The sequence below is a fragment of the Leptonotus elevatus genome, chromosome 5 (assembly GCF_054856555.1).
Source record: "Leptonotus elevatus isolate MCC_2025b chromosome 5, RoL_Lele_1.0, whole genome shotgun sequence".
Taxonomy (NCBI): domain Eukaryota; kingdom Metazoa; phylum Chordata; class Actinopteri; order Syngnathiformes; family Syngnathidae; genus Leptonotus; species Leptonotus elevatus.
Window position 1 is genome coordinate 10,110,427 of NC_141243.1, and position 14,574 is coordinate 10,125,000.

Consider the following 14,574-nt stretch of genomic DNA (forward strand, 5'->3'; position numbering starts at 1 on the left):
ATTATAATTTGCTTAGCACCCTTAGTAACTTACACAAGAGAAAATCGCAATTTGCCGTGAAGGGAGAGGGAAGTGTGGGTTTGTCTGCTTTTTAAGGGCTGGTCGATGGATGGACCAATTAGAGGACTGGAGAGTAATCACTACAAATGAGAAACCCACTGAGTTGTCTTTTTGTGTCAATGTTTGCTCTACTGTAAGGTCCGCTCATGTATCGCTAGCTTGATTGAAATTTTTTTAACGCACAATTAATGACCGCCCCATACTTGGAAAGCCTGTACTGGGTGAATTCCAGTCGCAACACAGCAGACACGTCTCCGTCAAAGTTTAGCTGTAATTAAGTTAATAATAATAATGCATATATTTGTGGAGACTGGGGTCAAGTTGTATTTTACAATTTTGAAAATGTGCATAATTTCACGAGTTACCTCATGTTACAGATTAGATAGTCCTTAATATGAAAAGAAAAATGCAACGAGCTGCCACCAACATCTTACAAATGCAAGTATGCCATCTAGTGGCAGAAAAAATACCTCAACACAAATCAATATCACACAGTACAGTGCATCTTTTTAATTTTAACTAAATTTTATGATTTTTTATGAAATGACTGTATCAATGACTAAAAGATGCATCCTTATTTCTATTAGTTCAACATTTTTTCCCCCACTTTTATGTCAACAAGAGTATGAAAACATATTATTGTACATTTAGAACAGATGTAAAATTTGCAATTAATTGTGAGTTAACTATACTGAAATCATGCACTACTTTTAAGAGAGTCCCCCCCCCCCCCCCATCAAATTGCTTCTTAGCATAAATTGAACAATAGTTATATACTTAAATATTTCCTTGCCAAACTTCTCCTTTACTTCTAATTTTAAATTCCATTTGTTATTAAAAGTATGTGTATGTGCAATTGTTGAATTGGCTGAAGTTACTTAATTCATTGAGAACTCGACTAATATTTGATTTTGTTTTCACAGTAACTTGAGACTTACTTGACACTTGAAGGTTATGACTTGAGACCTACTTATGACTTGCACCTATGCAGCTTCCTCCTACCTCTGGGATGAACGATCAGCTTAATTAAAAAACATGTCCAGGTTAGGTGTGTGTGCGTGTCTGTTCTTGCATAAGGACGTCCTCTACAGGCATCTCATTGGCCCCCTGTGGAGAACCAGGTGCACCACATTGGCTACCCCTTCTTTAAGGAAACTGTCCTGACATTAACAATGTGTTTATTATGTAAATGTAAGTTTGTGACCTGCTGGTTGCTTTAAGGCTTGTATTTTGGAGCTTGGTGGTTGGGTGGGCTGGGGAGCGACCTCGTCGAGTTGGGGGATTTTATTTTGAAGGTTTCCTGATCTGATCAGCTGTGCTTAAACACGTCACACCGGGAAGTGGAGAAAGCGCTAATGATGTGACGGCCGAAAATGTCAGCAAGGTGGGAGAATTTTCTGTCTCTCTAGTGGGAGAAATAAATCTAAAACCTTTCCTTTTAACCTTACTTTCCACTGACTTTCCTTTCATTCACACACTTGTACTCCGTCAACACAAATTCCAAATGACTCTAGATATTTCTATAAGGAAAAAAATACGACAATCTTCCCTTATTGTGGAGCACCCTTTTGAATATTTGAGACAATCAACCAGTGGCAGGATGTTGACATTATGAGTGTGCATTTTTTCCACATTGATTTCTTTTAAGTAGGTCACATTTGTTTCCTACTATTTCGAATCTATCCCATGTCTGTCCCAAGTGAGATGATGGCTCATGCTGCGAAGCTGGCTGCTATTAAAAGGGGGAATTAATAAAAGCTCCACTCAGCCACACAGGTGTTAGCAGTTAATCTGGATAATTAGAACTGATGTTGATGTTTGGCAGGGTGATGATGGCAGTTGTCACAACATCAAAGTTATTATATTAAAAGAAAAAAACAACAAGGAAAAGGCCAAGTTCAATCCAACAATAAATTCCAACTATCAGTTTTTATTATCTTGCAATTTATTAAGTCACTGGAGTTTCCTGCGTAAAGTTGAGTCCTCAAAAACAATGCAAAGAAACTGATTATATATCTGAATACCTATCAAAAATGTGTGACTCTTATATATTCCTGTATCATCGTGTTATGGTATAACAGTCTTTTTTCTACTTACAATATGTGCACATGATTGATTTTTGCATTATTTAATAATAATGACTAAATTAAACTTATTTTTAGACTCACACTTGTTTACAAGTGCATTTAAAAATAATTTCTTCCACCACTATTTTTTATACCTGATGCCTTTATCCATTTTAAGCTTTTTTCTCATTGCAGAGTTGGCGATGAAGGTGAAATGTGCTAATTAAGGAGAGCCATAATGAATTGATCATAAAAAATGTTTTGATTGTTTAGCAGCGATTGTTGTTTATTCATTATAAACTTTGAAAAATATTTCCTTTACATAAATAATGCATTTATGTAAGAACTTTCTCCCTACACTGAGCCATGGGCATTGATGTGTACAGTAAGCAAGTGGGAAGCTTAAGGAAGGGAAAGTATAAAGAATTCCTTTAGTGTGAAGAAATCGATGCAGCTGTGCTCCAAGACGCACAGCTACTGATACACTCATTGATTTTCTGTGTGTGTTTGTTGCAGTGGGACTGACATTTGACGTATCTCCTGCATAGTTGTGTGCATAAACAGTATTACGATTCCAGGTTTACTTGCAGATCGTAGATAAAAGTCCATCTCGATGCCCCAGTGGTGGTATTCTCATACTCAGCACAATTGTCAGTCCCCAATGGTTTGATGAAGAAAACCATGGGCTGCTTTTAAATAATTCAGTCTATCACCCGATATGTTTGTATTGCTAGAATCAAAACATCATTACAAGGCTTTTTGTTTGTACGTTATCTCATAGATTCTATTTTAGTATAGATTAGGATTGCCACTACAATAGCGGGCAACAGCATAGTATTTATTTTAAAACCATGATAATTTTTTCTCATTTAATGCATTTGCACTGTTGTTGGATTCTTGTATACATGGGATGTTTTGTTGTGTACTGCTCCAAAACAAATGGATGTAATGAAATGAAAAGTGTAACTGACTGATTGGCTTTTAAGGAGAGGAATAATTGAGCACGTTTTGTAGAGTACGGTAATTTGGGACATTTTTTCTATATTTTCTTATTCAGTCTGATGGATTATAAAATGAGAGTATGTTGAAGGAAATTGGTTTTTGGAAATTTTACACAGAATAGTACAGTCTATTGCCACATTTCCATGCGGTGGTGTTTTCCCTCTGAAGTGGATTATATAACCCCATTAGAGCCTTTGCTTATTCTCAAGGTGCATAATTTGGAGTTTATTCCCTTTACTTGCTGTTTTGCTGCCATATCCCCTCCATCACGAACTGCACCTGCAAAGCGTCGCTGATTCCTGCAAACCTCTTATCAGTGACTTTGCTCCCAGTGGAGTTGATAATGAATGTGGGAACTTGAGCCAGGAGAAATGGAGCATCTCCCCATGGGGGAGGAAAGCTAGGGTTTCAATTAGCTAAGTAATGGGGCAGAGTGGGTTCAGCCGAGTAAGATACAAAGACATAAAGTCTTCCTTTGAATGTAATAAGGGTCTTCGAACTGATGGATGATTACCACCAAGAGGTTTAATAGGAGAGAGCCAGGCATGGTATTTGTCGTAATACCGGTAATTATCAGGATGACTCTTGGCAACAGAAAACAATTTACACTACAGAATTGTATCCATTATTAAAAAACAACAATTGCATTTGAGTTCATGATTTGTGGAGATCCAGATCTCTTTATTTTTTAGAGACTCTTGGATGCACTTGGTCCTTTTATGATCACATCAGAGTTTCCGCTTTTGATTTCATAAACCGTTTCAAATCAATCTAAAATATGTTGATTTGGAGAAATGTTATCTTCAGTTTGTATTCATAAGGCATCAGAGTAGTTGTTTAGACCAGGTCAGGTCAGTTTTAGGTCTCAGTTTTGACCATTTTGCAAAAGTTCAACTATAAGGTTTAAAGGCAATTAATCAGGTGGGAATCTCTTTATGTTGAACTCCTGTTTCTTCGCCAGTGATATATTGAGAAGAATAATGTTGCCCAGGGAAGTCAACATCCCATATCTGATGTCATCTTGTTCTTTTAAATCACAACTAGTTGAGACTAAATCAATATTGCCTCTGCTAGTTGCAGCAAAGTAGTGACCTCCGTTTTTCCTCAGTGCTTAAAGACACACTAAATCAACAATCAGTTCCTCAAAAGCAACAGTTAACTCATTCACCACTAGCCATTTTCACTGAAGCAACCCCCTTCGCTCCCGGCTGTTTTACTGGATTTTTACTAATTTTGAAAGGTCCACAGAATATTTTGTTCTATTGCAATGAAAAACATGGAACCTACAAAAAGAAAATTAGAGTCTCTTCTTTCATCAGGAAAACAAGTATAGAATATAGCTAATTTCCATCATTATTCACAAACCTGTTTAAAACACTGGGGAAAAGAGCTTTTTGCAACATGGTTGAGCTCTTATACTCTGCTGCCACCTGCTGGCCGTTTTTTGTAATAACTACCATTGCTTTAAGCGGCCTCTTCGGGTCAGAGGCTGCATCAAAACCTGTATTATCCAGCATAAAAAAAAACATAAAACCGTATAAATAAGTTTTTGTGACCATGGCAATATTGGAAGCAAATGAGTTAATTACAAAGGAGATGGAGGCAGCAGTTAATTGACTAATCGCGCCTGTCCCCCAGTAGTCACATTGGTCCTGCCCAAATAGTGTTGTCAACTTAACACTGTACCAAAATTCTGACTTTGTTACTATACCTGTAAAAAGTAATTTGGTACTGGTAATAAAATAGTAAAGCAAAAACTTAAAACATCAGTCAAAGTCATAGAATTGCTTATGAAACAACTTCAATTTTATTTATTGTTATTCATTTCAAATAGTATTAGTATACCCTTGTTAAGAAAATTCAAAAATACAGTTTGAAAATTTTAGATTATCTTTTTTATATCAGCGCGTCCTTATGATAAAATGTACGATTAGGACTAAAATTAAGCTAATTGTCCAATTTCCATCTTAATGGTCATCATCATATTTCTCCTTTTCTATCAATCGTTCCTTTGTATGGTTGTGTCATCCCAATTTGGATTAAATCCTTCTGAGCTGATATTTTACCATTTTTGCCAAAGGCTTGCCATATTTTCTGTGTGGTTTTTTTAAATCATGTTTTTTGTTGTTGTTGTTGAGAAATACTTTCCCAAAACATTGGGCGGTTTCAAAATTGTAGAGGTCAATTTTAATGTAACATTTTAGTTACTGTGTGTACTGTATACCTTGCAACAATTTTTCTTTTCAGAATTTTTGTTGCTGGAATGAACCCTAATCAGTTACATAATATTTTGAGGCTACTTTTAACAATTTATAACCTGCTTGTGGGGAACCTTTCCGCTTGTACCTTTCGTTGTTGTTGAGAGTGACTTCTTTTATTGCGAGGCCAAAATCAAAAGATTGTCCCAAGTCATTGGTTCATTAGAAATTGAACAGATGTCAAACCAGCTTCAGGGAAAGCTAGACTCTTGCCTCTCTTTGCCTGCGAGGATGAAAAGAAGAACATTTATGATGGAGGAGGCGGAGAAGTGCTGGTTAGTTGGTTGAAATTGCATCTATGAGCAAATAATGATAGATAGGTGAGTGCTCTTATGAATTTTTACCGAGCAAGAGCCAGAAGTCAAGATTGTTTTGTTACACTGACCTTGGGGCATTTGGATGTTTGTTTTTTGTGTTTGTTTTTCAATATGTGTGTGTTTTAATAAAATGCTTAAAATGCTCTCCACCCCCATCTTTTCCTTGTCAGATAACTGCATTGAAGGCTGTATTGGACTCGTCATGGTGCAGCAGTTGAATTGTGGGATAACTAGAGACATGGTGATTCCACAGAAAAGACCTGCTGTAAGACCACCGCATGCATGACTCTCTCCCATTGTTATCTTATTTATCCCTGTGCATTCATTTCCTAATCTTTGTTCTTGCCAATCTCAAGGGAACAGTCGTGGCTCCATGTGCTTTCTATTTGATTTTGCTTCTGTTTTTTTTAATACAAATAATTTCTGTAAATACAAAGGTTGCTCAAAAATTGAGCTTTGAAGATCTACTACGCAAAATTGTTGACCATTTCCTAGCAAAGGAGAATAAATGAGCATTTCTGCCTCACAGCTCTTAAGGTTTGTGGTTAGAATTTTGGTTCTGGCTTTCCTGTGCGGACTTTGTGTGTTTTCAGTGTTTTATTTTGCACTTTTTTTTCCTATTTGTTATTGATACAAATTAATGACAAGTAATCAGCAGTGATGCCGCTATTACAGTAATATTTTATTCTATTCTCTTTATTCTGTATGTAGTCTTTATATTATAAGATGGGTAGTGGAGGCTCACAAGATAATTTCCCATTCAAGTCTGAAAACAAATTAAACCGCATAGAGAGTTATGAAACATCCAACAATATTTAACTCACACTTGCTCAGGATACATAGTAATAAACATTGGTTCGATCATTACACTAGAAATTTAGTATGGTACTTGCAGTAACATTCTAGTATAATAGTGTCTTGGCAAGACACTTATTCAGTGCACTGTTCTGTTTTCTCAGATCATTATCATTGATCAAAGTCATTGATTTCACGAGATTCATTAGTCTGTTTTATCTAAACCGGATCAGTCAGAATTCTAAACAATGCATCATGTCATTGTGTTCACTCCTCGTTCTAACGCAGTATTAGTATTCATAGTCATGTTGCAATTTTTGGTTGCCACTATACCTGTATTATATCAGCCTATGCTGCACCGAAATAAAATAAAAAGCTCAGAAGCACATTTGCTAATTGTGCATATATAAAATGAACGTGTCACATATTCATGTTTCTGTTACTGTAGCACATTACACCATATTTTACAGCAAAGTTAATTCAGAATTTTGGACTTTGCCATCTGAGTGCTGCATGTCTGATTTACAGTATATCATCTATGACTAGTGTTGCGTGTTTGTATAATTCTATTTTCTTACCCTTTAGCTGACATGGTCATTAAAGATGACTCCTGTGCCTGTGTTGGGCATCTTCCGACCAATTGTGGGTCAGTGCTGCCAACAGTGCACTCCAGACAGCCTGGTAAGAATCAACAGAAAATCTTAACTGTACTTTCCCATGGTATTCTAATAATGTGGGCAAATATTGACACCTAAGTCAAATGTCGCTTTTGTATTTTTCAGACACACCATCGTAAGATGTTTGGACAAATCCCCTCGCTTGACTTCCACAATATTCTCGGTGTCAATGAGACTCACACTAGGTAATGTACATGTTAAACCAAATACTGTTTGGGGGATGTGCTGAAAAAAATACCGAGACAAAGTAAAGTATTTCCTGAACAATGTCAAAACTTTAAAGGAGAAAAAGTACCAAGGCTTACTTAACTTATTCTTAACATTTTAGGTTCTTATACCCTCTATAGCAGTGGCGTCAATGTTCGGTCCTTAAGGGCCTGAGTGCTGCATGTTTTAGAGGTTTCCCACGTTCAACACAGCTGATTCATATTTAAACTCATCAGCAAGCTCTGCAGGAGCCTGATAATGATCCTGATCATCGAATCAGGTGTGTTGTAGTAGAGAAACCTCGAAAACATGCCAGGACTCAGGTCCTTCGAGGACCGGACTCTGACACCTCTGCTCTATAACATCTTTGATGTAAATATTAACATGTCCTCACATTTTCACTGTATTACTGATAAATACTTTGACAATAAATTATAAATAAAAAAAACTACAATGTTTTCTAATAACATTGCATTGTGCATGGAAGTTATGCAGCTGAAATACTAAAATGTAAAGTTAATGTTTAGCCCGGCAGTGCCAGTATCATCAGCAAATTTCATGTTTTCCGCAAGTTGTGCGTCCCGACGGCAGAATTTGCAGATCATTGAATCCGTCTCCCCGAAATGCCTCAGAGAGGTGAACTTGTGCAGCCACTCATCCAAAAAAAAACTGAATTTCCTCCATTTTTTGTCACGACTCAAGATTATCTCCTCTGGCTCTCTCTGTTTATTGGGGTTGTAAGGAAATGCTGACAGTCCTCTTCGTCATTGTATTTCAGAGTTATATGAAACCGCCTCTTTTCACACATCAGCCAATCACAGTGGTCATTTGCCACCAGAAAACTATTTCATAAGGTTTATTGGTTGTACTTAACTCATTTGCTCCCAAAAATGTATAAACAAGTTCTATTTTAAATATTGCCATGGTCCCAAAAATTTTATTTTAAACAATTAAGTTATAATATTACAAGCATGGACATATACCATGCCAGCCTTCAGATGAAAACGTTTGAGGATCTTGTGACGTTACACTAAGTTTTAATTTTACAAAAAATTACATTATCAAGCAAATCAATCTCATCAGTAGAAGAAGTGGGTCTGAGACTTTTGCATTTGGTTGCATGAGAACTTCATCCGTCTATTTTCCAAGGCGCTTATAGGGTCATGGGTTAGCTGGGGCCCATCTCAGCTGACTTTAGGCGAAAGGTGGGGTGCACCCTTGGCTAGTCGCCAGCCAATTGCAAAGCACATATAGTCAAACAAACATTCATATTCACATTCACGCCTGCGGGTAATTTAGTCTTCTATGAACCCAACATGCATGTTTTTGGAATGTGGGAGGAAGCCAGAGTGCTCAGAGTAGACCCACGCAAGCACGGGTAGAACATGCAAACTACACACAGTAAAAGACGGAGCCGACATTCAAACCAATGACCTCAGAACTTATGCAAGTTGTGTCAAGACACTTTATTCAACCTGTATTTATTTATTTAACTTTTGTTTTTTTTCATTTTGTTGTAGGTACAGAGGCTGGCTCGTGCGGAGGACTTGCTGTGTGCTGTTTGTGAGTGGGTGCAAGGTTTATCCGAGTCCTGTTAACAGCCGGCAGGAGAGGGTCTGTGCGAGTAACAGGTACCAGAGATGACAGAGCTGATGAAGAAAAGGAGAGTAAATAAATGATAGGGGAAGATACAGAAAATATAATGGGGTCCTACAGTTCTGGGGAGAGAAAATCTAAAAGGCGAGCAGATAAGAGACAAACACTGACACGGAGAAGGAAGTGTATCATCTGGGGAGTGAATGGACAGGAACGGTGTAACAAGTGGCACACATCATACATTATTGTCTGTTATTGTCTGTTTGTCAAAATAATTGATTTGAGCATGTTGCTAACTCTTTCACTCAAGGTTGTTGTAGTCCTACTGAGAGTGTTTTAGGAAGAAAAACGTGTATTTAGAGCGTGTTTAACTGAACTGTCGTGTGTTTCAGGGTGAGGGAGGCTCTCGCAGAGAACCCAAAAACGCCTGAGGGGGGTGACAGCCAAGGGCAGCTCCATCCCATCTCATCATTCCGCCCCATAATTAATACCTGCATCTCCCCAGGTTTTTTACGGTGCGTTTTTAATCATGTGAATACTATGAAGTTTTAGATTTGAGGCTGGCAGAATATAATACAATTTTACAGTGGAACCTTGGTTTTCTTTGTTAATCCGTTCCGGAAAGGCTGACTAAATTTGAATCATAAAAAGACCCAAAGATTTCCCATAGAAAGTGTTGTACTGTAAATCTAGATAACTGTTGCGGTTGGTACAGTGGAAGTATTGTTACTGCCGTTACAGAAATTATATGAAGTGTAACAGAGATACCTCCAAATTAAAATGGAAAATAAAAATATTATTAAGAAGATTGCCAGATTTCACTGCAGTGTGTATGTGACTACTTGCAGGACTTCACTGCCTTTTTTGTTTGTCCATTATTGCCTTGCATGCGTCATCCCACTCTCGTCGTCATCAGCCATTAATTTTCATGTTAATCTCCTTTCTTCTGTCTGTCTGCATTGCCGCCACTCTGCTTGTGACTAGATGTGTGGGCTGGTTGATGATGAAGATGTTCGACTCTGTTTTTGGCAGTATTCAAGTGAACCTCAACCATTTTGTGGCTTTGAACAGAGCCTCAGAAGAGGTACACACACAGACATTATTTCCAGATGATTAAAATTGCATACGGCTGCTATCATGCTGGGTTTCAAGCCATGAGTTTTTGGACTGACTACAACGTGATTGAAATTAGGCACTATGGAGGACCAAAACTGCCCAAAAAAAAAAAAAGACTAAATAAATAAATGACTAAAAGTGAAAATAAAAACGGATTGTAAATAAAATAGAATTAGAAAATTAAATCCAAAAAATAAATATAAATGGAAATAAAAACACCCAAAAATATATACATATACATAAATAAATAAATTTGTATTTAATATAATTATATTTGTTTATATCCGTTTTTGTTTTCACTTTTATACATTTATTTATTTATTAATTTTTTATTTGGGCAGTTTTGGTCCATACTGCCAGGACAAAATGTTATTCAAATGAGCGGTCGTCCTAAGCGTGTCTTGGGTTGGACTTTTGTCAAGTGAGCGGGTCGGCGAATAAGAAAGTCTCGCCGACTTGAATGGAGAGCTTCAGCAATGGACGACTATCTTGTCCACTGCCACCACAACTTGCGACTTGAGTTGCTCGACAACAAGTCGACCATTAATTGCCAGTTTGCAATCCAAGTCCAACCCAGGACACGCTTAGGACCACCCCTCATTTCGTCCTGCCAGTATGGACTAAAACTCAAAATAAATAAATGGCTAAAAGTGAAAATAAAAATGAATATAAAAAATATAATTAAAAAATTAAATACAGCAAATATATATATATATATATATATATATATATATATATATATATTTGCTGTTAAAAGTGTTGCTTTATTTATCCAATGCAATTCTTTCATCTTAAAATTCTCCTCCAAATCATTCAGCTACCAGCTAAATATGTGATTGAATTGAAATTAAATCACTTTCTAATTGCCTTCAGTTAATCTCTTATGGCAATTTTATTCGCCAATAGTGGTCAGTGTAGTCAAGTTTGTATTATTTTATTCCTGGGTGATTTATTTATTTATTATCTAAAGCTAAAGAAAAGAGACAAAACTGAGAAAAATAAAAAAGGAATTGAAGGATGCAAATGAAACGAATTAACGCATAATTTTAACACACTTAGGAACTACAACAGAGGAGCTGTCAGCCAGAAGTACGAACAGCTAATTAATTGAACTGAGATTTGACTCAACGCTAATGTGCGAGCTGCATAATTTGTACCCCTTTAGTCTCTCCAGTTAGCGCTACCCTTCACTAATAAAGAGTAGGTATAAAAGTGCGAGATACTTAAAAAGCAGAACAATAAGCAGAGTAATAAGTCATTATAAAATGAGGTTACTCTAGTGGGGGGGGAAGACTTTTCTGCCTGCTTGTTTTCTGCTCGCTTTTCATTAAAATAGTCTGAAAAGTACAACTGTATTTTATTTCTCTGTGGATATATAATCAAGTCTGCCATAATTAAATCTTCATTTGCGTAATAGTAATAATAATGAGAAAAAAGATTTTATAAGCTGACAAACAAGTTGTTCTTTCTGGAGAATCGTTGTTGGTTTCTGCATTTTGTATACATAGTTGTCTTTCATTATAGAGACGTGCACATTTCCTAATAACTTGAATGTAGATTATTGTAAAAACAAGTCACGTTGAGGTGTGTCTACCTTATTCTGATGTTCTCCACCATAATCCTTGCACACATGCAAGACCCAGCATTGTTACAATTACAATAGAACCGCGATGTGATGGATGATGTTTATGCATAGCTGCTTTTATTACATATTTCAGGGATCGCTGCTGGTCTACGTGTATGTGCGTCAGAGCATCGTGGACAGCGTTCTCCTCTCCCTGGTGCTTTTCTGTAACAACCTGAGAGTCCCATATGCAATTTGTCCAGTCCAAATCAACAATTCCTTCCTCAGGTACAAAAAAGAAGTCCACACTTCCATCACATTATAACAGCACCGTGATAACAAGTAAACAATTTGTTTAATTTGTTCTGTGACCGTGCTCGCTCAAAGCACTCGTATCTCATAGGTCTCTTTTTAATTTACTCAATCGATTCGATTTCGAGTGCAGTTTGATTCGATTTTTCACGATTCGATTCAATTCACTGCACTTCTGTCCAATATTGATTAATTATGAAAGATCAGCTCTTGGACATGATAAAAACTCTACAAACATTAAATTCCAAATTAAATTTTGCGGGGGCAGCAACTGGTTAAATGATTCCGTTTATTAATGAAAGTAACACGTGTTATAATCACAGACGTGTTACATAAACATTGACATCAGCAAGGATGATGGAAAATATTTCATAATTCTAATTCAATAATTGAAAATATAAATTACAAATATTCTGAATTGTCTTAAAGTGCAATAAATCAGGTATTTCTTAAATAACAACAACAAATACTTTTAAATTCACGTGAATCATAAATTTCAAGAAAACGGTAAGATACAAAAAAAATGTCCTTCAAAATTAAATTTTCTTATAAATTTATGGGGAAAAGAGATTTTAAATCATGGTTTATGAATTGATATCAGTCTCGAAAAAGAAAATCAATTCAATATTGATTATTGGATTTTTAAAACCCAGCCCTACTTTTCTAAGACGTCTAGCTCTAACCGGGTCAAAATACAACTTTGAACAACAAAAAAACAAGTGTCTTATTCACTAAGCTACACAGATATAGAGGACCGAAACCGGAAACCAGAAATGATTTACGTTACGGCGAACGTCAGCCTGTCCTATAAGTTTTTAAGTATTACTATAGTATAAAATATTTATAATACCAGTAATGTTATTTGTCTGTTTTCTCGGTAGAGCCATTCAATTGCACACAAGCATCATCAATCAGTTAATCAACAAATCTGTTATGATGCCCATCGGTAGTCTTGATGTGTCGTCATGTCTTGAGATGTCGTGAGATTGGTGTGAAATGATGCATGGCGGATTCTCTTTTAGGTTGATCCTTCAGAAAATTGGCATGATCTTCTTGCCGCCATCTGCCGCGACTGAGCAGGATGCAGAAATGGACGGTCTGTACGCACCTGTCATGACATCTGTAAGTTTGACGTGTTGTCTCAAAGATGAACTTTAAATCTCATTTGAAGTTTTCCTCTCCATGATGAGCTCTCGTGCCCTAGTTAAATGTCATTAAATGACAGTCATCTGCTTAACTTTCATATGCAAATCCATCAGAGGTTAAATCAGGTTCCACACTCCCTTTTCTCTGACTCACCACTCTAATAGAATAAAATAAATAATCCATCCTCACCGCACAATCTATTCAAGCCTGACAATTGGAGCAGTTCCTCATTAGCCGCGTTGTCTTGAAACATACAAACGGCCTGTTCACAAGTGAATGGAAATGAAGGTCTGGGTCATGAATCAGAAAAACATGATGCGATATGCATTTTGCTGAAGGGAAAAAATCTTCAAGCTGGCGATGATATAAAATTGCTGGGTAAGCACAAGATAGCTATCTGGCCTTGTAATTTGTTGTTCTTTTCATCCCCACCCAGTCAGCTCTTCAATCAAAATAAACACCATCGTTTAAATTCTTCCTCAAACTCAGTCTCATCACACTCACTATTCCTCCTTTCGCAAATAATTGCTTTTACTCCTCAAGTAATGCCATACCTTCCTTTTTGTCTTTCTCATTTTTAACTGCTCATCGCCTTATCACCAGCTTCTTTTTTGTGTCCAGCAAGGGAGCCCTTCGTGCTTTGTATCATTTATCTGAAGATGTGTTTCATTTGGAGGCGTAACTGGTTTTATGAAGATCAATATATTGCCATATATCTTAATAAAAGCGCTTGGCCAGTCAATAATTCACAAAAGTGCAATCTTTGTGAAACAAACGGCTTCTTTATGAGAGACTCTGTGTGTATTTGTACCCCTCTTTGACCATTAATGTGAGAAAATATATTGGCTGCGTGTTTGAAAGCAGTTTTGTTTATTGGTTATATGCCAATGTTAATAGACCACTATTGTTTATTGAGTACGCTCCACTTTAGTTTTTGTTACCCCGTAATTTAATATTCTTGAATGTAGTGATGAAGTGTCCCTGTAGTCTCTTTTATGTCTGCTCCTTATCCAGTTTGCATTTTGACTTCTTGTTCCTCAGCTGCCCCAAACATATTTTTATGCTATTTCTTCCGCCCCTTAGGGCCTTGACCTGTCACTTGGCTAATGTCTAATTTAAAATGCATGGCAGGCATTTTATGCTAATTGCTCCCGACTGTCACGACCTTCCACACCTTCTTCTATACCATCTCTTATCTCTCTCTCTTTCTCTCCTCTTCAGCTAATACATGAGCTGCTACATGAGGGCCAAGCCTTAAGTGTCGGTGTGTCAGCAGAGTCTGGTCAGGGGTGCCAGTGGCTGGCTCACATCAGGCAGCTCATCAAAGAGGGATCTGTCCCTGATATCAGTCTGGTCCCTGTGGGTATCTCTTATGATTGTGTGCCAGAGACACACATGCAGGTAAATGGCTGCAAACACACAAAGCACCCTCAAGATTTTTTACAAGCGCTATCTGTT

General features: G+C 37.0%; 1 protein-coding gene across 4 annotated transcripts in view; it reads left to right on the plus strand.

Annotated features, from left to right (window-relative positions):
* Positions 1-14,574, plus strand: part of gpat2 (glycerol-3-phosphate acyltransferase 2, mitochondrial) — an 85,850-nt gene that overhangs the window by 41,282 nt on the left and 29,994 nt on the right. For all 4 annotated transcript variants that reach the window (XR_015094827.1, XR_015094828.1, XM_086075869.1 and 1 more), the window contains exons 3-11: positions 5,874-5,968; positions 7,084-7,179; positions 7,281-7,360; positions 8,903-9,013; positions 9,371-9,493; positions 9,963-10,062; positions 11,813-11,946; positions 12,993-13,092; positions 14,338-14,517. Coding sequence is in view for 2 of the 4 variants with exons in the window: in XM_086075869.1 (XP_085931995.1) it covers positions 5,906-5,968; positions 7,084-7,179; positions 7,281-7,360; positions 8,903-9,013; positions 9,371-9,493; positions 9,963-10,062; positions 11,813-11,946; positions 12,993-13,092; positions 14,338-14,517 (987 nt within the window). In the remaining 2 variants the exon portion in view is untranslated. The remainder of the gene's footprint in view (positions 1-5,873; positions 5,969-7,083; positions 7,180-7,280; positions 7,361-8,902; positions 9,014-9,370; positions 9,494-9,962; positions 10,063-11,812; positions 11,947-12,992; positions 13,093-14,337; positions 14,518-14,574) is intronic.